The sequence below is a fragment of the Medicago truncatula genome, chromosome 7, assembly GCF_003473485.1.
Source record: "Medicago truncatula cultivar Jemalong A17 chromosome 7, MtrunA17r5.0-ANR, whole genome shotgun sequence".
Classification (NCBI taxonomy): domain Eukaryota; kingdom Viridiplantae; phylum Streptophyta; class Magnoliopsida; order Fabales; family Fabaceae; genus Medicago; species Medicago truncatula.
Window position 1 is genome coordinate 41,319,918 of NC_053048.1, and position 24,462 is coordinate 41,344,379.

The 24,462-nt window shown below is 31.9% G+C and overlaps 3 protein-coding genes across 3 annotated transcripts; all 3 read right to left on the bottom strand.

The window, feature by feature from the left end:
* Positions 1-9,559: 9,559 nt before the first annotated feature.
* On the bottom strand, positions 9,560-10,698 carry LOC11415019 (calmodulin-binding protein 25). The gene has a single exon (XM_003624831.4). It carries the CDS (start codon positions 10,548-10,550, stop codon positions 9,843-9,845), a length of 708 nt encoding a protein of 235 aa, XP_003624879.1. The 5' UTR covers positions 10,551-10,698; the 3' UTR covers positions 9,560-9,842.
* Positions 10,699-16,884: 6,186 nt separating this feature from the next.
* On the bottom strand, positions 16,885-19,660 carry LOC120576870 (uncharacterized). The gene is made up of 3 exons (XM_039827464.1): positions 19,095-19,660; positions 18,024-18,920; positions 16,885-17,923 (listed from the first exon to the last, which is right to left on the bottom strand). Exons 2-3 carry the CDS (start codon positions 18,372-18,374, stop codon positions 17,201-17,203), a joined length of 1,074 nt encoding a protein of 357 aa, XP_039683398.1. The 5' UTR covers positions 18,375-18,920; positions 19,095-19,660; the 3' UTR covers positions 16,885-17,200.
* LOC11422687 (probable disease resistance protein At4g27220) lies at positions 18,405-23,296 on the bottom strand. The gene is made up of 4 exons (XM_024769983.2): positions 20,682-23,296; positions 19,803-20,585; positions 19,095-19,664; positions 18,405-18,920 (listed from the first exon to the last, which is right to left on the bottom strand). The coding sequence occupies exons 1-4, from the start codon at positions 23,274-23,276 to the stop codon at positions 18,405-18,407; spliced, it is 4,464 nt and encodes a 1,487-aa protein (XP_024625751.1). The 5' UTR covers positions 23,277-23,296.
* Between the last annotated feature and the right edge of the window lie 1,166 nt (positions 23,297-24,462).

The window sequence follows — 24,462 nt, forward strand, 5'->3', positions numbered from 1 at the left end:
CTCGATAATATCTAAATATGGCAAAATTAATTTGATGCTTCTAGAACAAATTGTCTCATCCAAAAGAGAATCCATACATGTACACACAAAGCGGTGATTCACTTTAGAAGATAAAGTACGTGATAATAATTGAATAGATTTTGGTGGATCACACGCATAACAAGCTATGAGTATGAAATATCCAATGCTTGTACATCATGATCCTTTATATTTTCTATTTTACTATCTACCCAATTTTAGAGGAGTCAAGTTTGAAATTAAATGGTTTGAAAGATCACTTATAAATCATCTCATATTGCTTACTTTAAAAGTCATACTAGTGTCATGAGAGGAAATAAAATAAATAGATTTTGTATTGAAAATAACATTTTTTTTTTTACACTTTTTAGTGTAAATCGAGTATCCTCCACGCGCACAACTGCGTAGACTAATCCCTCAAGTCTTATGAAACCAAAATGAGCGGTAAACTAAAATGTTGATTACACAAATTTCAAAATATGTTTACCATATTTAGTTTTTAACCATTTATTAACACCTTCTTATTAAATTGTAGAAACACATATAAAGTCATAATTATATAATTTTTAATATAAAAATTACCACTAAATGCTTAAACAACGTCTTAAAAATAACATATCATTTTTTTTTTTTTTTTTATGGATCTTACCAACAAATGTTGTTATCGTACATCATTTAACAAAGGCTTAATTGCACTTTTGGACCCCTATCTTTCCAAAAGTTGTGGTTATGAACCCCTAACTAATTTAAATACAAAACAGCCCCCTATGTTTTGATTCTTTGGCAGTTTTGGACCCCTAAGGCAAAAAAAAAAAAAAAATTGACACGTGGCACCTCACTTAGGGTGCCACGTCAGCGTTGACTGAGTCAACAATGGACTGGGGGTCCAAAACTGCCAAAGAATCAAAACATAAGGGACTGTTTTGTATTTAAATTAGTTAGGGGTCCATAACCGCAACTTTTGAAAAGATAGGGGTCCAAAAGTGCAATTAAGCCTTTAACAAATTGTAATAAAGGGGTAAAGCGTGGGGTTTGAAAAACCATGTTGATGTGTTTTTCCTTTTTCTTTTTTGTCCCCTTTAGTATCACAATCATGCATTGGGATACAGCCCAATATGGATAAAGACTTGGTTGGATCAAGGAAGACAACATCATAACCTGATTAATTGCATGGTTTCTAAAGAATCTACCTTTTCTTTCCCTTGCATACGTGTACACGGTCATTGTTTCATTAAAGATTAATGAACATAATTCTTTATAGGCTTAATTACACTTTTGGTCCTCGTGTTTTGGCCTACTCACGAAACTGGTCATGCTCTTTTAAAACAGAATAAAATGGTCATTCAATTATCATTTTTGTTGCATTTTCCGTCCTACCTCCTATTTTCAAACTCCAAAAACGCAGAGAAATGACACTTTTAGGCAGTTTTAGACCTACCCCTATGCTCAACCATAAAATCAACAAGGAATAAAACATGTGGGCACAAAGAATCTATTCTATTCATCACACTAACCAAAAAAACCCTAACTTGAAACATATCTTAGAAATTAGGGTTTTTTTGGTTAGTGTGTTGAATAAAGTGGATTCTTTGTACCCACATGCTTTATTCCTTGTTTATTTCATGGTTGAACATAGGTGGTAGGTCTAAAACTGTCATTTCTCTGTTTTTTTGGAGAATAAAATGGGGGGTAGGACGAAAAATGCAACAAAAATGATAATTGAAGGACCGTTTTGTTCTGTTTTAAATGGGCAGGATCAGTTTCGTGAGTAGGCCAAAACACGAGAACCAAAAGTATAATTAAGCCTACTTTATATTAAAGAAAGAAATATATCATCATAATTGTTTTCTGATATGCACGCAGGAAAAAGGTTGCTTGACATAATTATCCAAGTTTAATCAGTACTATTAGCACTTTGTAATTTTATACTGATAATAGTTTTTTCTGAATTCCTTAGCTTGGCAAACGCATGCAGGAAGAAACATTTTCATCATTTGATGCACCTAAAATTGAAATTTAAAAAGAATAATGATGATAGAAAATGAAAAGAAGCAGGTGAATCTTAGATCATAAATCTTTGTACTTCAATTATTGGAACTCATTCTACAAAACTATAAGGTTCAGTAAAAATATCCTTGTAAGGTGAATCAGGTGAAAAAAATCCTTGTAAGGTGAATGAGGTGAAATGTTTCTCTTCCTTTATAAACTCTTTTATAACTTTTTGAGAAATGTTAACGAGTGTTTCCGAATACTCTAAGCACCCAAAATGATAAAATTTTATAAAAGTTTGTGCATTTATTGCATTGGAAATTGAAGTCTTTACATTTCTAAAGAATGATTTCTTTATTATAAATGTTTAAAGAGTGTCCCAGAGACACACGTTAACAAGATCCTAACCTTTTTAGTGGGTTACATAAATTTTTCTTAACATATTAATTATCTAAAAGCAGTGGCGGATCTTAGTACAGACCCATAGGTGCCATGGCATCCCCTGGGTTTTTAATATATACCATATTATGCATAATATTATGGTCCCCCAGCGGTCGCGAGTTCGACACTCGCGCCATCTTTTTTGACATTTTTCTCTCGAATTTACATTTTTTATTCAAAAAAACCGCTAGCAGGGATTCGAACCTGCATCCCCTTGGTGCTTTCAAACAATATAAACCACTACGGCAGGTGATTATTTTTATCTATTTCTTGAAACTGGTTTACATATATTTCATGGTGGTTTGGCACCCCCAATAAATTTACTCAAGATCCGCCATTGTCTAAAAGTGGTTAGATTCTTATATTGAAACTAACTTATAAAGTAAGAAGAGTCACTTTTAACATACTTATTTTAGATCTTATCTTTATTTTACGTGGGAATTGAGTTTTCCTAATATATATTAAGTTTGGTGCATGAATATAATATTCGATCAAATTTTTAAAAATGACTTATAAAGTTAAAAGAGTCATTTTAAACACCCTGATATCTTATTAAATTTTTATATTGAGTTTAATTTTGTAAGAGCATTAACACATTCAAGTTTGTATTGATCTCACACTCACTCAATTGGATCAATGAGGAAAGTTCTGTTTTGAAATTGAATGTACACACTTACACACTTGCTTGTTCTACAAGTTATTTATACAAACATTGGATGCATATTATTTTGTGGTTAATTGCATGTTTGATCCCTTATGTTTATTTTAGTTTTTAAGTTGGTCTCTGTTTTAAAAGTTTCAAGCTGGTCCCTTACGTTTTAAAAGTTTTAAGTTGGTCCAAAACGTTACTCATATTGGAATAAGTTAGTCCCTTCCGCGACATGATATTGAGTTTAATAAAACAAAAAAAAAAGTTTTAAAACTGATTTTCTAAATAAGTTAAGTTCCATAATCCATATTGTCAACCCGAATCTTCAAACGTTAAGTGACCGAAGGGACTAACTTATTCCAACGTGAGTAACGTTTTTGATCAACTTGAAACTTCTAAAACGTAAGAGACCAACTTAAAACTTTTAAAATGTAAGGGACCAACTTAAAAACTAAGATAAACATAAGGGATCAAACATGCAATTAAACTTTATTTTGTTACAGAGTTAGTTCCATATTCAACTAACTATCCTAAATGAATGAACTGTTTCAATAAATTTATCCTTATAAACAAACTTATAAGTTGTAGGATCTCATTCTTTATAAACTTCATTTGAGACCTTGTCCTTTAATATTGGCCCTAGCTCATTCCTTTCGATTTTCAATTTGATTTTTACAATTTTGTTTTCTTTTTTTTTGAAGGAAGGAATTTTTACAACTTTGTTATTCACCTGATTTGGGCGACAATATACAACAACGGTGTGAATATGTTTTTGCAAAATTTGAACTTGTAACTAGTTAGGCAACTCATGTCAGATGAGTTTTCTAATGTTCTTTATCCTGTCTCGATCAAAGTAAACACATGTAGTATGCTAAAAATACAATGCTCAATATAATTCCCCATCTCCAAATGAAAAACTCCAAAATTAATATTTTATCTGGAATTTGGATGCCCTTAAAGTTGCATGGAAGGAAGCTTGAGAGATAGGGTGATATGTTTACATGTTTTTGTTGTGGTATGCCTAAGGAATGTGCAAAACTTGGTTCTATTTTTAGAGAGGTTAAAATTAATTTTAGAGATACACAATTTATTCTTAAATTAATTTTTAAACTCAAAATTATCATATAACAAGCAAGCATCCTATCTCAACTCACTTTTATTCAAAATTAATTTTATATAATCAATTCATTCAAAATCAATTTTGATGAAACACTAACCTCTTCTTCTTTTTTTCCTTTCTCTAACACGGCCACCACCCTAGAAATTTATTTCTAAAAGCTTGTTTTTGTGATCATTTTTCCGTCCGTAAGTTAATTTTTGTTGTCAAAATAAATTTTCAAAAAGAGAAAGGAGGAGAGGGAAGATATGTTTTCTTTTACGTTAACAAAAATTGAAATAAATTAATTATGTATATTGATTTTGATTTTTATTAAAAGTAAGTTGAAGATAAATTTATTTATGTTTGTATATATTCAAATAAAACTGAGTTCAACAACAAATTAAATTCAACAAAATCAATTATAGAATCAAAAACATCAAATTTAGTTAAGAACCAATTAAAAAACAATTAAAGAATTGTACCCAAGTTTTTTTTTCCGTATTATTTCACTTTTCAGCTTTCACCCCTCTCCAAATTATTTCACTTTTTTTTTGACAAGAAATTATTTCACTTTTAGAATCTATATTTATTTCAGTTTTTTCTTAAACTACATAAAAAACAAGTGGTTAATGTCTTATATTTTTGTAGTTAATAAAATAGTTGAAGTGATTAATGAAATTTATGTTCAAAAATATAATTGATTAATGACGCAACTCAAATGTTGTGTTGAAAATATATTTCAAAAAACAAATAAAATGTGCATACTGTGAGAAAACTTGTGTATGTCACTTTTTTATTTGTGTTTTTTTATGGTCCATTATATGGGTTTACTTGATGACGAAGTGGTGAAGCAAGCATGAGATCAGTGAAAGAGAGAAGGTCATAATTGTCAAAATACATAAACGAAGAGACAAAAGATCTGTTCATGTATCACAGACACCTTTGACAATAATCTTAAAAGTCGTAGGACACGTCAACCATTGCTACCCTACAAAGCTACAACTACTTTGGTCAACAAGTAACAACCTTCTCCACTCTTTCCTATGCTAATTAGATTCTCTCTTTTAATCTAATCTCTCAATCATATCATATCTAATCCCTTCTTTCTTCTTTATTTGAATAATCTCTCTTTCTTTTCTTTTTCCTATATTCAAATTTCTTGTTTTAATGGAAATAATTTGTACTAATTAACTATTTTACTTTTACCAATATAACGTGATATCCTGATAGACACTTAAATCTTTAACTATTTCGTTCAAATTCGATCACTTAAATCTTTAATCATTTTATTCATATTCGTTAGTCAAGCTTTAAACATCTATCACCAATTTACTTTATTTTTTCTTTGAACAATAATTGATGACATATATGAAAATTTCAAATAATGGTTGATAAATTTGGGGTTGATTTGAAATTAAATTATAATTGAATAAGATAGTATTTAAAATCAGACCATTGTGGCTCTGGCTCTGGCTCAGTATATATCTGACTTGTTTTAACAACCAGTCAAGGATAATTAGTTTTGAAAACATTAAGTGATTGATGTTGAAGTTGAATAAAAAATCAACTAGTCTCTAGAAGCAGACCCTACTGAATGTGTTTTGAATTGGTAGCTAGTGATCTTTTCTTTTGACCAAAATTAAGAATAATCAAAACATTCAACTGATCATGTGTCATTTATTAACCATTAGTTGACATAAATTTAAAACAAAGTTGTTCTTTCTAACATGAAAATACATAGGAGTATGTTTAAATCACATTTATCAGTAAAAAATAGTAATTAAATTACAGTTACGTGAAGAAGAATATTCCACAGTTCAAAAAAATGGGTAGGGTTTTGTTTGTTTTATACGTGGACCATGTAATGTAATGTATTATTCTCCAAGCAAACAATTTGTTGTCATGAATGAATGAAGCAGCACCGTCTGTTGACTCCATTGATTAATATCAATGAATGTGGACGGTGTCAGATCGATGCATGGCAGCTCACTGAAAGTGATCCATGTTGTATTTGCCATTGGGTTGAGTTCCTTCAAATTAAGGTGCATATTGATATTAACTACTGCATAAAATTAATTAGGGTACAAATATTCACTTATTGTATGAAAAACTTTAATATGTTCAACCATATTTTTGGTCGTATAAAATATTTTCATGGTTTAATATTTTTTACACTATCAATCTCATGCCTTAATAAAATCTTTTTTTTTTTAAGAAATCTCATGCCTTAAAATCTTACAAATATTTAACATTGTAATAATTATATTGTATAATTTATTTTATACATGGATATGTGAGACAAAATAAATCATCGTTGTTTTCAATTAGATATTTTTTTATGAGTTTGATAGTCGTAGGTTGACAGTCCAAAACAACTTTGCATACACAATCAATGAAAATATTCTGAATGATTGTAATATGTGCAAAATTATTTTGGAACATCAACCTAATATTATTAAACTCATTTTTTTTAAACCCTTACTCTGTACATCCCCTAAAATTTGGTTAATTCACATAACTAATGAATAACAATGATTATAACAATGTGTCTTAGCTCATTAATTCTTTTATTAACGTGATTAACCACAACTTTGACGAAATATCATTCATATATATTTTGTGTATGAGTAAGCCAAAGTACATATTGAACGAGTGACTATAAGTCTATAAGCCAACTTTCAGTTTCTGTTTTCTTTTGATGATGATCATTATGTTTTCAATCCTACAACTAATTAAACATGCATCATTACAAATTGCAAATAGGATCTAATTTGTCGTACTTTATAATAAAAATAAAAATAAAAATAGTAGTACTCATCAAAAAGAATAATAAAGAAAAGTAGCTTAAGCCAAATTACTTGTTTAACATAATAACCTTTCCATATCTTATCTTATCTACCCTAAACCTACTAATGAAATTGATCTTAAACTAAAAAAATTGGCTTGATTAGTGCAAATAATTTGGGGAAAGAAAGGAATAACGTATAAGATGGTGTTTCCTACCTTCATACACGACTTTACTTCTTTCCCTTTCCAATCTTCTCTACTCCCACATTCGATGAAAATCAATTTTATTTATTATTATTATTATTTTTTATTTTTTATTTTTGTAATAAAGTGATCTAAATTGTGGGGTACAAAGGCATCTATATCTTCTTTTTCATCCAAACGTAGCTTTCAATTGCTCACGTTATTGCATTCGTCACCTCTTTTTCTTATATTATTGGTAGTTGTTTCCTTCCCTCCTTCTCAATTATTATTGGACTCCTTTGAAGGGTTTATTTGAAATTAAGTACGTAACTCATAAAGTGTTCTATGCATACGTGGAGCTTTTTTGGCTTTAAATAATCAACCATTTATTTTAAATTTCATTTATTTATATAAATTAAATTTATTTAAAATTGTGTTTACATGAATAAAAAGGAAATGAGTCTACCCTAATTAGAATGATGATATATTTATTATCTCTTTGTGTAAATTGGGAAAAAAGTGATTGAGGAATATTCCAAAGGCTGATCGAGATGCTGAAAAGAAATATATTTAACCATTTATTTGATTTAAGTTCTTTTTTAAAATAAAAAAAATCTGGCCATACACCTTTTTTCTTTATTTTCTCCCTTTCTAGAACCCCACTTATTCAATCTTTCTCTTTCAAGTTTCATCTAGCTAGATATATATATATTCTTAGTGGATCGACACTTGGCATTCTGCTTAAATGAAACTATCTAAGTGTCCGTATTAAATTAATAGCAAATAGGTTTAGATACATGTCATCAAGACCCACATTAGACTATCCTTTTACCTAACACAATTACATGATTTGTTGTTTTTGAATTTACATTATTAATCCTTTTAATTTGACTTGGGTAAAACCCTACATGCTTGAGATATTTAAACTAATACTAGTGGATAATAATAAATTAAGTATAATTAAAATAGAAAGCACACCCACGCATTGCAGAGACTTGGTCGTTTTTAGATTCCTATGTAAAGCAAATTATAAAATATCAACATGTAATAGATAAATAAATGTTTTATAACCTAATAACAAGCTCACATGGTCACATGGGTATGTTTGTTGAAGAAAATTGCACAACTAGTCAAATAAACTACAGTGACTTGATTCCCAAGCTGCTTCATTTCATTCTCTTCATATCATATATATTAAAAATAGATTTTTCATTTCTTGCAAAAAAAAGTATAGAAGAAGATAAGAAACAGTCAAAGCTTGCTGATTTTAGTGGTTTAATTAGTGGATGAGCAATGTCATTTACAATTAGTGACCACAAAAGAGTAACATTATTATTTTAAAAAATATATATTATCTAGAAACTTTGGTTATGTAAATTAATTTTGACTAAAAATTTCGGTGACATGAAAGCAATAGAAATATTGTTTAAGCAGAAATGGATACGGCTGTCAAATATATAAGCACAGATAAATGGCAAAATTCCTAAAACAAATCTTGCTTAACAGTTACGCTTATGTTTTTCTTCTTCTTTGGATTACAGCTACACTTTGTTTAGTTTAGGCACTTATTAAATGAAGAACAAAATTTATGTAAAAAAAATTAAAAACAAATGAGAAAAATAATTTTAAGTTAAGAATCGTACACAAAACACCTATAAAATTCATAAAATGTATGCATATGTTTATATCTAAAAAAGTTTAATGAGAACATTGAACCAAAAATAAACTCAATTTTTTTATTTAAAACTCATTATTTTTATTTACATTAGTATTTTTAAAGAGCTAATAAAAATAAACTGAAATTTAATGTAAACATGTTATAAACTATATATATTCATTAAATTTTTTGACAAAGAATCAAATAATTGTGTACCCATAATCTTTTCCTTAAAAAAAGAAAAATGTACCCATAATTGTGTACTGTCATCTAATATGACTTTCCCTATTTTGTCATTACAAATCACTACTTTTAAAATGTAATTACAGTATATAACAACGAAGTGATGTGATTAGAGAGAGGAAGTATCTAAAAAAAAATAAAAATCTAAAGCGCGTCCCATTGCTTTTTTGCACTCTAGGGACCCCCCATTCCACAGCATTTTCTGTGGATATTAGATTAAAGAGACTGGTCATAGAATGGCAAAAATAAATGCAGCTGAAACTGAAATTACAACAAAATAATATCAATATCAATACCACCACCCAAATTAAGGCAAACCCACAGAAATGGAAATGGAAAGAAAACAAAGTTAGATTTCAAACTTACACACCAAGCCTCCTTTCAACAACAAAGACCAAGTCTTCTCTCTTTGACCAAATACTTGCTACTTTGACTTAGTAATAAATATAACAATTTTTTACATGCACATAGATCAAACATATAAACCCTTGCATTTATCGAACTGAATAATATTAGGGAATTCATTAATTAGGTTAATTAAACTAAACAAATACAACAACATTGTTTGGAGTACTAGTTCATAATGATAATAAAGGAACTATGTAACATAAATTACACAGAAAAAGGAAATTCTACATTCATTTCCATATCCATTCCCATCCCTTTTCCCAAAATTTACAATGATATCCTCCTAAAACTACTTACCCAAAATTCAATCCCAAACCCACGAGGGGCAAAAAAGGAAAAGTGAAGGACATTGTCGTCATTTCAATTTGTCACATAACTTTCCATGAAGATTCAAGAGTGGGAAAACAACTCGAGAAAGTTTCAAAATCATAACCTGCAGCATCTTCACCAATGGGCTGGCCGAAAGAGAGTGGGCCCAGCCCAGTCATTTCAGGCCCATCAGAATTAGGACCCACCATTGTTTGTTGCTGCTGTTGGTGGTGTTGTAGTAAAAAAGCTGACGTATCAAGCGTCGGTAAACACCCTCCACCAGTCGTAAACCTCCCTCCTCCGTTAACTCCCACCGCCCTATGCGGCTCCGGTTTCACCAACGGCGCCATTGAAACATTTGACCCTGAACCAAATCTCACACCAGTAACCTGCTGCACCATCTGCCGAAAATTCGCTGGGTCCGCCGTTATGAAAGTCGTCTGCGACCGCTTCGAGGCACGTGATTTTCGCTTCGAGATTTTCCCAGCGGCAACACGTTGACGTTTTGGAGCGGAATCATCAGATGCGGAGAGACTGGAAACTGTCGGAGTGGTGGTGGTGGTTGTAGTGGCGGAGTCGGTTTTGATAAGGTTTAAAAACGGTGAAAGAGCGTCTTCCGGTGAAGAAGAAGAAGAGAGTGATTTGTGTAGAGCTTTGGTTAGGGTTTCAGCATCACGAGATATGTAATCAGATAGCCACGTGTCAGTCATAGCTGGACGGTACATCCATGATTCAATGCTAGCTGCTAAATTCTCTGATGATGCCATAGCAATGAAAGTGTTTTTGGTTACACTACACTTGCAGTGTAACAGTTATGGTAGTGTGTTGTTGTAAATGGAAGATGAAAGTGTAAAGAAGAAAAGAGAGAGTGTGAGGTGAAATAGAAATGGGGGGAAGAAGAAGGGAAAGGGAGAGAAGGAGATAAATAAGGGCGGTGGAGGGTATTTTGGGGAAAAGAAAGGAAGAGAGAGAAAGAAACCGCGTTGTTCGGGGGACGAGAAGACACGCGTAAGATTGTCCGTACATGTGTATGAGGTAAGCTTGATGTTGATGCTGAACTTGGTTTGGCGGACTCTTGCCTTTGCTTACCATCAATTTTATTTAAAAAAAATCAATTTTATTTAATTTAACCATGGAATTTAATTATAAAACTACACACAAATATCACAGAACAATCTAGATGATTAACATTAATTATTATTTTATTCGTATCATAGTGTTTAGAGAATAATGATTCCATGCACAAAGATCTATTTAAGAGGTTGATTTCTTCAAATAAATAAACTTTTTTTATAGAAAACAATTTTAGATCAAATTTGAATTATATGCTTAAGAGAAACAATATCTATCAATTGTGACACATTATATTGATCGATGATTAACATTTTTAAATATATTGTTGATTAAGTTTGGTTGGTAAATGATTTTCTTGACAAGTGTTTAAAGACATTGTTAAGAGATTTTAATTTTTAATAGAAAAAATATAATTAATAGTTCCATTTCGTGGACAGAATAGCATCAAGGATAATGGATAAATAAAATAACTTGCGGAAGGGTTTGCAGGTCGTCATTGGATCATGAAGTGGCTTATTATTCATTTGAATTATGTAATTATCTTTCAATTTCTATGATTTTTTGTTTGTTCAATTTTTGGTGAAAAATACCTAGTTACGAGTTTAACCTCCATTGGTAGCCTCCGCTTGCTCCTCCACCTTCACTAACATCATCCATCAACGCGTCTATATTTTTCTTAGAGATATGTTGTTCAAATTATCTCGCATTCAGCTTCTCAGTTGCTCATCTCAAATCCGTGTTTAGTTTTTTTTTCTTTTTCTTTTGGATTCTAGATTTGTTTATTTCGATTTTGTATTAGTTGGTCATCTCATATTCATCTATATGACCAACTCATATTTGTTTCAATTCATTTCTAGGTTTCGTTCTTTTTATTCGATTCCTAGGTTTGCGCTACTCTTCCGCTTGGGTTTATGCTCATCACTGGTTTGTTTTATTATGTGTGCCCTGAAGGTGAGAAAATCGTAAAAAAGGGGAAGGGTGTGTGTATGTGTGGGTGGGGGTGGAAGGAGGGGGGTTATCAAATTGTGATCTACTTGAAAAATTATTTTTTATATTCAACTATAGTGAGTATAAGGAGTATAATAACAACAAAGAAAATGACACAAATAATTTGACATTGGTCATCAAACATCATATAAGAAATAGCCAACAATCATTTATAAAGTTAACTTAGCACAAACCATCATTTATCAAAGTCCGTCTATTTTTCTTCAAAGTTTGTCCATTTTTCATTTTCACATAAAAATCAAGTTACATGATCATATCAATCCTACTTGGTTATTCTATGTCCATTATTACATAAAATAAGTCTTAGCCTCATCATTTCATTCAAGAAAAATTATTATTCGATTATTTCAAGTTCATGTTCATTTCTCATTCAAAGTTCGTCTCAAATTGATAAAACCATTTTAAATCCAAGTAAAAAAATGTTCCAACAACTTTATTAGTCAAAACAACACAAAAGGAACACTCAGGGATGTTCAGAAACAACCCCCAAAGGCCCAGAACGTGTAGAATTATGCACGCAGTTTTGCGTCGCTCGCCATGACACAGATAGGCTCGCCCAGCGAGCTCCATAGGACAGGAAAATGGGTTCCTCTCGGGAACTCACACCAAAAGCACCCTAAAATCCAATTTTTTTTTTATCCCAATTGACCCAAATTCGTTTCACAAACTTCATCAACAAATAACACAGGTAAAAGGAACAATTTAAACACATTAAACATGGATTCATATCATGAATTAATTAAATTTTTCTAATCATGATCATTTTTCACAAAAATTCCAAAACCTCACAACCAACACGAACAATTCATAACCCAACAATATTCAAAAATATTCAACGATTCAACAAGTGATTTAAGACATCTTTAAGCAATAATCATCAACAAATTATTGGTTTTCACACAAATAAGCAAAATTTCATAAATTAAGCAAATCAAACATGACCCAAAAGCTAGAAAAGTGATTATAGCTTATTATGAGAATGAAACCTATCCCCCTCACCTCAATCTCCTAAAACTTCAATCTTCTCTTCTATCTTGCCTCCTACCTTTGCTCCTCTTCTAAGATCTCTCTCTCCCCCCCTCTCTCTCTCCCTCTCCCTCTCTCTCCCCACTACTAAACAACTCACCACACCAAAATTATTAAAATATCCTTTATTTTAAAATGACCAAAACACTCTTAGTCCTAAAATAACTAAAATACCATCCTTAACTAAAAATTCACTAATCATAAATCAAACACACAAACAAGTAATTAAACACGATTAAAAAAAACTTATGCTCCAAACATACAAAAGTACTCAACAAATAACATACTTAAGGAATAAATATAGAAAATGGATAAATCAAAGAAATCGTATAAAAGACAAAACACACTAAGAGTCAAAATAAAATAAATAACAAGACAACACACAAGAAATATTACCCACACAGTAGTTAAAGACACAAAACAAAAATAGTTATAAAAAATGTACACCCATATTAATAATGTATCAGACAAAATCTTATGTTTTTGATGTAATTCATTTGAACAAAATTGTTTATGCCGTAAATTTTAATGTATTTAGTACTAAATTAATACTTAGCTAAATACTTTAGACAATTTAGTACGGGCTTTACATTTCGTTCACTGATTTTTATATTCTACATAGTAAAATACTTAGATATACACAACATAACTTTGTGAAACGAAGAATCAGAAGTTTCAACAAACATAAAAATAAAAATACTTCAGATAGTTTCCTATATGATTAAAACTATTTCCAGTCTTTCAAATGTATGTCAAAATCTAATCCCACCCCAAGATGAACTTGATTTTGATTAGAATTTTTTTCTTCCTTTGATGACCTCGAAAGTTTTAAAAAGAAAAAACTTTAAATAAAACAAAATTAAATGACCATGACACACATAAAATGTCATTGAATTTTAATAGAACTTCTACGTTTAGATTTTTGAAAAGGATCCTGCTAACCGGTGCCTCTGGGGCACTGATTAAGTATACCATAAAAGTAAACTGTTTTTGACTTTACTATAAATTAATTACACAATTTCAATGCATTAACTACTATATAATTTCCTTTTTCATATCCTTAACCGGTACCTCGGGGGCATCGGTTAGCATTTCCCTTTTGAAAATAACCTGAAATAATTTCTCATGATTACCATGATCAATCTTTCAACATTTCTGATGTATTTCAAAACTTGTTTTGCATCCTCATATTAAAATTGAGTTTTAGCTTTTAACGTCTTTATTTTTTTGGTAATAAATTACTTAACACAAAAGAGACAAACTCAATTGATCATGGACTGAGCTTCTAACTATATTTGAGAGATCATATGCTATAATACTTTATCACTCTTTGTGAATTTGTTGAGAAAACCACACCAATAAAACTTGATGCGTGGAACAAATTAATATCAAGTAATCAAATTAAGCGGGTAGCAAATAATCCAAACAAAAATAAACAGCAAGAGGTAAAAGGAAGAAGAAGAAGAACACAAGAATTTGTTTACCCAGTTCGGTCTAATGATGACCTAGTCTGGGGGAGAGAGCAGCTCTCCGTTCCACTATAATGATATGAGTTTCTTTACAAAGAGATATTGAGTTAACCTAATTTTACCCAAGTCCCAGCCTCTTCCCGTGACCAAGAGACTCAATCCTAATAGTGCTCTGTTCAAGGTGAATCAAAACAATCCCAACCCTAGTGTTGTTGCCAAGAGAAATTCTCTATAAACCCTAGTTTGTATGTTGGTTTCTAAACCCTGTTTTTCTACACACTTTATCATCTGATACAAGACTTATATTTATAGTGGAAAGTAAACCCTTAAAAAACTGAAACAAATCTAACTGAAAATACGTTTTATTTTTATCTTCAACGATGCCATCGTGGCACGAAAATTCCAGTAGCTTCCTCAGAATCTTGCTTCAACAATCGTGGCGCGATGCTTCTCCATCGTGACACGATTCTCCAGATTTCTGATTTTAAGTTAACTCTCACACTCTATACAAGATAATATTTTAATATCAAAAACTGAATTTGAACATTTCAAGGAACACAACTTAAGTATTTTATTTTATTTTTGCTCTTCTCTTAAGTATTTTACAAGAGCTCAATTCTGAGATTCTTGACGGTGCAAAGGGTGTGAACTGGATCACAGTAATAGTATCTGTTTATGAATCTTGAGTAGAAGAAGTAACTAGTGAATGAGTGAGTGAAAAAAAGAATATAATATGAGAGGTTGGTGAGGTGGTATGGTATGGTACCGTACTGAGTGTTGACTATTGAGATTGTTTCATCTTTGACAGTCAAGCGCGTCCTCATCCTTCACGCGTTAACTCTCTTCCCAATTCCCTTTTTTCTTACTTACTTCTTTACTATTTTATTTAAGTTCAAGTACTACTACTACATCTTATTGTTTCATTTTCACATATAAGTATTACCTTTTGACTATATGATTTTTTAATATCTAAAAGAGACTTATAAACTGTTTTAGATTGGGCTAATGCTCATCGGTCTTATGGGTTGGATCGCCTCTCATCACTAACACATAAACGAATTATATCATGAGGACTTGTGCTCAAAAGGGTACCTCCAAAACCTCTTTGGCCGATACAGAATAGTTGGTTCAAGTGCAACAGAATATCTGAGAATACCAATACTTTTGTGCAAATTTTCATAGAGAGAGTAGTCTTTTAGTCGTTGTTAGGCCAAGAATGGTCATACTTTTGACTAATTTTTATGTTATTGGTTATCTTTGACACCTTGTTCCTTAGGACATTCCCTTTCTTGGGATAGATCCGATTTCTCTTTTCATAGATTTTTCACTAAGTGACTCTGATGTATTGGTTCAGACCTCTCCTACTTTTATATTTTACTGCTTTGATCAATAAAAGTTTGAGAGTTAGAACCCTAATCCTTGACTATAAATAAAGACTAACTAATAACCTCTCTTTACACACAATTCGATAGCCTTCTTAAAAGTAAAAAACAAATAAAAATTCTATGTGGTATCAATAGAGAATTCATCGCTTTTACTTTGACCTCTGTATTTTTAACTAATCTATCCCTCAAAAATCTAAGCGGCTAATTATTTGATTAATACAACATTCATAAATTGACAAAAATCATGCAAGATTTATGTGGGTCACGCATTGACATAGCAGCCAGAGAACAAATTAACATAGAAAGAAACCGATATAAAGGGAGCACTAGTTTTGGAGCCACGTATACTTTGATGATATCTATCTTATTGTTTGGATGTTACCAATCTTGTCATCTTCATTGTAAATATTGATTAAGATAGGATAAGATGTATTTCACATCCTTAATATCAATCAATTCATTCTAGCTAGCTAGTTGTTTTAACGTGGATATGCCTTGGCTTGACCTATTGATGGATGTATATATGTCTTATTCTTACCAAAGATTGGAATTACTCAACTAGACAAGAAAGGGTTGGTTTTAATTTCTTAATTGTGTTTGAATCAATACTATCAAGTAAGTACTTTTGCTTAACCTTATCTGTGTGTTTGTTTGATTGGAAAAAAGTATATCAACCTTTTCATCAATGTTAATTGTAATCTTATCAATTTACTTACTATATACTTTAGCAAATGATTCTTCCTTATTTAAACATATATATATAAAAAAAATCCTTGAATTTGACAATAATCTCTACTTAAGAGTCACAAATATTCTGAATGGATAAAAGTCTTCCAGATTCAATGCCTCAACATATTGCTTATGGCTGAAGCTAGTTCTTGTTCTCTGAGATTTTCATTTTCCATCTATAACACCTTTTTATGAAAATCGTCATAATATAGGGATAATGCAATGCAACCTTGGAGTTGAAAAGATGAGGTATCAAATGAGTTTGTAGTTCTTTAATTTAAGCAGAAAAGAAATCACTCATATCAATTAAAGTGTGGAGAAAAGGATTTTAAGAATGTTTATTGCCATACGGCTTAAAGGGGTATGGCAATATGATAGAAGAAAAGTAGTAAATGTAATTCCAAGTTCTTAGAAATATAATAAGTGACGCAAATCACACTTCTTACAAGTTTCTTGCAAAGACGGCAAGAGTAAAAGATCAGCATGAATGAATTAGTCCAAATGGAATGTTGGACATTTTGTATCCCTCCTAATTGATAAAGTTGTACACAAAATCTTAGTTCCTTTATGTGAAATTATTTTCGAAACTTCAATGAGAAATTCATGCATTAAAGAAGATGGGTTCTTCTCTAAACCAGAGATTATAAACGAGTGAGGAAAGAGACATAGGTAGGAGGGACAAAAGGAGATAGTTGTAATAATTCATACCTCACACCAAACACTCAATCATTTATTCTGTCGTTGTATCACTTCATTAACATCTTCATCTTTGTCAAATTTAGTATTTTCTACATAAATCTCTTCAAGACCTGGAGTGTATAAGATTCCTTCGTACCAAAAGGTCTTCATCTCTGGGCAGTCATTAATTACTATCAACTCACATTTTGGCATCTCAACATAGCAAGGGAAATAGCTTTCACTGAAACATTTGAGGCTAGGAAGCTTCTCTAGTAATATTTCCTCCAATATTGGAAATTTAATCTTAGCTTTCTGTTGTGAACAATTATTCCTAATGATCTCCTTCATCTTCTCGCATTCAGACACACGAATCGACACCAAACTTGGAAGGCTTGTGACCACGGAAACATCCGGAATCACATATTCCAAATCATTGCACTTCTTGATCCTTATCTCTTCTAAACACCCGAACCTTAAAGTTTGACCATGATTTTTCCATATGTGCTTCAGTTTTGGAAGAGAAAACAATTCTATTTCTAAGACCTCTAGTTCACACTGCAAGATGCTATCATTTGATTCAAATATCTCTACTAAGCACTCACATTCTTTCACTGTTAGAGACTTCACATGTGAGAATAATTGCATCATGTTGGATGGAATGCAATTCAATAGCTTGTTAAACTTTACAATGTCAAGATTTGTTACTCTTTTGATGTAGCCAACAAGCTCTTCATCTATATCTCTAAATGTCTCTAATTTTTGTAATTCCACCTGCATAACACCCAACATAAAATTGATTTAATCTAAATTTAAAGTTAATTGAGTAGTTTCATATAATGTTCAAATTGGGAGACGTCATGTATGTGTGTACCTTGTATTTCTTTGAATTTTGAAGATAATATATTGTCAAATTAAGGTCTTCGAGTGCATCTATATAAATTCGATTCCAGTCTAGTTTACGAAGGATGGGTGTGTTTACAACAACGTTTCCATGGGGAAAGGTTGTCGTATTTGGATACTCATTAGTTGACGACACCATGATATCATAGTCGTACGCTCCTGAACAAAAACACTTGAGCTCTGGTACTTCACGAAGCACTAAATCCTTTAATTGTGGAAATGAAATCAGAACCTTATCATTATTATTGAATTCCTTGTCCACTTCAACAGTGCATAAAGGGATATCATAGTCATAATCTCCTGAACAAACACATTTCAACATAGGAAGATTTAAAAGTGTCAATTCCTCCAACTAAGGAAATAAAGTCTTGACTTTGTTGCCTCCTTCTATAGATTCCCCTTCTATTGTTATTATCTCCTCCATGATTCCACATCTAACAACTACTATTTTTTGAAGTTGCACAAGGCTTCTAGCCATAGAATGGGAGAGCAAACTCCTCAAATTGCGGCAATCAGAAACTTCAATTTCTGTTAGATTCTGAAAGCTTACAAACTCTGTGATATTGTGTTTCCATATGCGACTCAATCTTGGCAAATATTCCAGTGTCATCTTTTGTAGATGATAATGTGTAGCGACACCCCTTTTTGTAAATTCTCCTTCTGATTCAAACACCTCAACCAATGAATCACAGTCACCTACACCGAGTATCCTTACATGTTGAAGCATTTGTATCTCACTGAATGGTACAAGCATTGATAATCTACGAAATTCTCTGATGTATATTGCCCCTTCTTTGGAAAAGTATCCAAACATGTCTTTATCAATTAGCTCCTTCCAGTTCAACATCTCAGAACTTTTCAATTCCACCTACAAAATATTGATTTAAATATCCAAACATGTCATAATTGCATTGACAGATTTGTATTCTAAAAATAGCATATTATTGGCTTGCTCCTAATCAATTATTAAAATTATTAAGTCGAAATTATTTAAGTGTACTATAAGTGATATGTAATTAAGATACATTAAGACGAGGCTTACACATGCTTTAGATCTTTGTATAGTGGCATTCATGTCATTCTTATTTATGTAGCTGGTGATGCATAATTCATTCTGACATATGTTGATATCCTCAAGATTCTGTGCACTACAAAGTCCTCGTGAAAACAATTCCATATTAGGGCAATCTGTGATGTCCACTTTTTGTAGTGATGGAAAATCAAGATTACAGGGTCCTTTGAAGAAAGCCTTAAGGTTTGGAAGGTTTTCAAGAAGCAGATCTTGCAATGCTGGGAACACAATCTTTTCTTCACTTGATTCTGATTCTTCTTGAGATACTATCTCATTTAAGTTTCTGCAATTCAATACGTGTAGCTTCTCTAGACGCTCAAGATATCTCATAGACGAAAAAGATAACAAGACACTTATTTTGTTACAGCTCTCCATGATTAGTGATTTTAAGTATGGGAACAAGTGTCCGTCTATAACTGGCGCGCTTCTTATCCTTGTTTTATCCATCCCTTGCAAACCACAATAGTTTACATAAAGATCTTCAAGAAGAGGTGCACCACCCAACTCTATCTCGAGTTTTGTTTCAGAAACAGAAGGAGCCTAATCATGTAATAAAAGTCGTGTACAATTTATATTATTAAGAAATGATAATCAACAAGTGAACATATGGATAAGTAAATTATACCAAGGAAATATAAAAATAAATGGATAATTAAAAATATATGTGTGAGCTTTTACCTTGTTGATTTTGTTATTTTTTTTGCTTTGTCGAATCAATTTAGAACACAGCGGCGTACAACCAGAATGAAAATTAGAAGATCTTGGGTTGTTTTCTTCAAAATGGCTAACACCAGTGCCATCAAGATTTAAATATGATGCAGTGGAATGATTTGTGTGCTTTGTATATGCACATAGCAAAAGCAATGTATCTAGCTTTGGACAATCATCAATTACCAACTTTCTTAAGGATGGAAATTCTATCTTGTAAGAATTTGCAGAAACATGTGCTATACTTGGGAGTCTTGAAAGTGTTAAGGAATCTAATTTTTCAAACGAGATAATATTTACTTCCTCTTTATTAATATGGTCACCTTCATCACCATCTTCATCATCTGTCACTAAATACTCCATCAACTTACAAGATTGTATCTCCAATTCCTCAATATTGGTGATTGCTCCAATAATAGCTGGAGTAAATACTTGTCTCAGAGAGTCACAATTTGATATTGTCAAAGTTTTCAAATTTTGAAAACCTTGAACACAATGCATAGCTTTACTCCAGACATGTGTTAGTTGATTAAGGTGAGATATCTCCAGTTCTTTCAATTGTGGAAATACTTGGCCATCTAAATATCTTTCAGTGTCAAAGACCACATTAATGGAAGAACAATTTTGTAGCAAGATTGTTTCCAATTTTGGGAAATGTTGCATCCAATCAGATGAAAACAACTTGCCACTCATTGATAGCACACCTTCCTCGACCCTTGTTAGTTCAGATTTATCACAACTAATTCTTTTTACCTGTGCAAAACAATTGACTATATGATGATAGTGTAAATAAAAATGTTAATAATAATAATAATAATCTATAACCACAAAAAAACATAAATTGCTTACTTGATTGAGCTCTTTCAAATCCATAGCATTGTTAAAGCCAAACAAGTTTGGGAGGTCTATTAATTCCAATTTCACAAAATATGAGAAGTCAATTATCATTCCCTTGACCTCATGGTTATTATGTGTATAACACATCTCTTTCAAATTCTGAAGTTTTTTCAAAGACAATGAATGGATTTGTGGAAAGTCATTGCAACGAACACTACAATCTATCAGATGTTGGAGATCAGGACATGAATCAACCCTTAAATCTTTCAAGTATGGAATTGGACAATCAGGTGACATTTGTGGCATAACATTTTTCAAGCTTTTCACCTTTCTTATTGCAAGGATTTCACATTTCTTAATCAATTGTGAGACCATCAATATGCTATTAATAGATTGATAATCTATAGCACCGACTTGCAATAAATTTGACTCCAAATATGCAGAGCGCTGAAAATCACTATAAAGATCCACATAAATCCAAAACTTTTGTAGGTTGTATAAGTTCAAGTCCTTGACTGAAATTTCAGTCCCTCTGACTTTCATCTCAACAACCTTTAGCTGATGAGATATCTTTTTCAACTCATTGATCGCAATTTCATTTTTTTCCCAAGGAAAATTGTCCATCCTTAAATAAAGTTCTTCCAATCGAGACAATCTTATCAAGACATTAGTAGAAATGACTTTAAGATCATTGCAATTTGTCAAATCCAATAATCTTAGAATGCTCAAGTTTCCTATTTCAACTGGAAGTTCTTTAATTTTAGAGTGTGCAAAACTTAAGACTTCTAGGTGTATAAGTTCCTTACCAATTATAGATATATCTCCAACATCACAATATTCTAATAGCAGCATATGGAGGCTAACTGAGACTTGAGATAGAGATGGAAGTTTTGGAATGTACACATTTTGCATAGACAAAACTTTGAGTGATTTCATGCATTGGAAGAAATGTTCCGGCCAATGGTTTGGTTTCTTTTCTTTTGATCTAACTTGTAGAAGCTGAAGGGTAGGACACTCTAAGTTGTCTTCTAACCCTACCGTCTCATTCAAGATAAGTGATAATGCACTGATGTCATTTAATTTCTCTTCTTTCAAACTCTTCATGTCATATCTCACCATAAACCCATGTTCTATTTTAAATGCAACTAATATGACAACATCACGTACAATATCATGTATCTTCACACACCCTGGGACATTGCTATCCAACAACAAGAAGCATCTCTTTAGATCGTCCACAAAACTATTCACTCGGTTTCTTGCTTTCCATGGCTCACCGATAGCTTTGAACAATCCCAAGCCCATTGCGTGACATAATAAACTTTCAATAGGTATGTCAAAGTCTTCCGGAAACAATCCACAAAGCATAAGGAATTTCTTGTGTTCTGTGCTACCCCAAAATTTGAAACTAAGTTCGATGCGTGAGTAAACAAAATTGTGAACATCTGAGAAGGAAGATGATTGTGAATTTTGTAATTGTTCAAATGCATCCTCCCATGCACTAAGCTTTTTCTCATTTTCAAGTGCTTTTCCAACAATTACAATAGCAAGAGGCAAGCCTCCACATTCCTTTGCAACTTGTTTTGCTATTGGATAAATACGAGGTTCATATACAACATCACCTGCCATTGATTGAAACAGATACCAGGCTTCATCCTTAAGCAAAATAGAAACATGAAAATTCACTTGGCTTCCCATCTTTTGACATTCCTTTTCATTTCGTGATGTGAATATTATTTTGCTACATTTTTGATTATCTCGAGATGGAAGTCCCACCCAATCAAAATTAAGCTCACTCCACACATCATCGAGCACAACTAGGACTTTAATCTTTCCATCATCATCGATTTCCTTCAACCTATGAATTAATTCCCTGCCTCTTCCATCCACACTTTCACTTTTCAAACTCAAGCCTAAACAATCAGCAATTTGACTTTGGATATACTTGTAATCAGGATTTTGGGATATCACTGCCATCACAACTTTATCAAATAACTTATTTTCTACAGATTTGATGATTTCTTTTACCAGAGTGGTTTTTCCCACTCCACCCATTCCACATATGCTTATTCTTTTGAACTTATCATCCTTCAGTTTCTCTATGACTCCTTTTATGATTATCTTCCTAGACTCCAAGCTCTTAATATCTTCAGTGAAGGTGGATCCAAGAGTTGGTGGAGCTTTATGGTAGGATATGAGCTGGAATTCATTTTTTTCCTCCTTCAACCTTATAATATATTCAATGCTTTTAGAGGCTTGCTTTCCCAATGAGTAATTATATGTCAAATTTGGACACTTTCCACCAAAACATTTCTTGTTCATCTTAACTTTTTCTTCGTAGAAACTTTGTAACACATTTTCAAATGCTGCAACGTCATTGAGCCACTTTTCTATGTTAGGTTCAGTTCCTTCTCTATTCATTCTTTTTGTGTCAACCCATGCTTGTAGAGCTTCTTTGACACCCTTCAACTTATTGTGTTCTTCCTTCAAGTCGGCAATAATTTGTTTGTGCTGGATCACATATTCAAACTGCTTCACTGTAGACTGCACTGCCAATTCTCCAAGTTTTGAGACAGCTTCTTTTGATAGTTCAGTAAGAAACTCCATCTTTCTTTGCTTTAAGTGGAAGTTCTCTGAATTATGATAGGCAAAACAAACAAGGAACAGAAAAATGTGTTAGATCTAATATATTTTTAGATAATTACAAAGATAAAAATAATACTATTATAAATAGGCAATTTGCTTGCTAGCAAAATGTATAAATATATAGGATAAGAAATACAATAATTATAAGTCACCAATTTGTTCTTCTACCTAGCATATCAACTCTATGTTGTTGGGTTATAAATAGGAGAGAAGTAAACTCTAATATCTTTTTCATGATCCATAGTTGTTTATTAAGATTAAAAAGCCAGCATAAAACATTGAAACTGCAGCTAAATACTTTGCAAAATAGTAGATAAGAATTTGTTTATTTGGCAAAATATATAAGAAACGGAGAAGAGCCATTAACACCTAAAGATAGCTGCCAAACTAAGAAGGCAAGACTATTGGTTGACGCAGAGATATAGATGATGAGCAAAATAAAGCCCTAATCATTTTCACCAAAATCAGTGGTGTTCTTGAAGGAATTGTTTCTACAATTTTATACATGTGATGAGACCAGGAAGTAAATATAATTAGCAAAGATATGGAAGTTGTCATGTTAATTAGGAAAAATTGTTGATGTAAGGAACTAAATGAAGGTGCAGGCAATATGGTTTCACCACCATATTTCAATATCATAACAGGATTAGAGTGATCCATTAATCCCAATCCTAACCTCAGCATAAAAAATGTTCCGACCAAGGAGGAGCTGACAGTGGCGATTGTGCTCTAAGTGGCTCCGCCGGTGGGGGCAGAACCATTTTGTTATTAACATAAAAAAAAAAACCTCCAATTAAGTGAGCATCTTATTGTGTTCCTTGACATGTATTACGATTTATATGTTACCAAGGGAACTAAGATCATGTTTCTATGCCTGTGTTTTGAAATTAAATTTTCGTTATGTTTAACTACTTTGTGCCAATGCGAATACGAATATGTGATGTGAGAAAGATATAATATATGAGATTATAATTTTTGTTATGCAAGAAATATGTGAAGACTAATTAATTGATGTTTTGAATACTTTTCATGATATCATTACTTGATTTTCCTAATTAAAATTAGGGTCATGCTAACCGGTGCCCCGGGCACTGGTTAAGCATACAAAAAAAGGAAATTCTTACCCTAAAAGAAAGTTTTGTTGACT

Excerpts from the sequence above, each read along its gene's own strand:
- LOC11415019 (XM_003624831.4), bottom strand. The coding sequence starts at position 10,550 with ATGGCATCATCAGAGAATTTAGCAGCTAGCATTGAATCATGGATGTAC.
- LOC120576870 (XM_039827464.1), bottom strand. The coding sequence starts at position 18,374 with ATGTTGAAATGTGTTTGTTCAGGAGATTATGACTATGATATCCCTTTA. Across the intron at positions 17,924-18,023 it reads AAAATTCAAAGAAATACAAG|GTGGAATTACAAAAATTAGA; the intron begins GTACACACATAC and ends GGTGTTATGCAG.
- LOC11422687 (XM_024769983.2), bottom strand. The coding sequence starts at position 23,276 with ATGGAGTTTCTTACTGAACTATCAAAAGAAGCTGTCTCAAAACTTGGA. Across the intron at positions 19,665-19,802 it reads AAAATAACAAAATCAACAAG|GCTCCTTCTGTTTCTGAAAC; the intron begins GTAAAAGCTCAC and ends TTACATGATTAG. Across the intron at positions 18,921-19,094 it reads TACAAAGATCTAAAGCATGT|GTGGAATTGAAAAGTTCTGA; the intron begins GTAAGCCTCGTC and ends AATATTTTGTAG.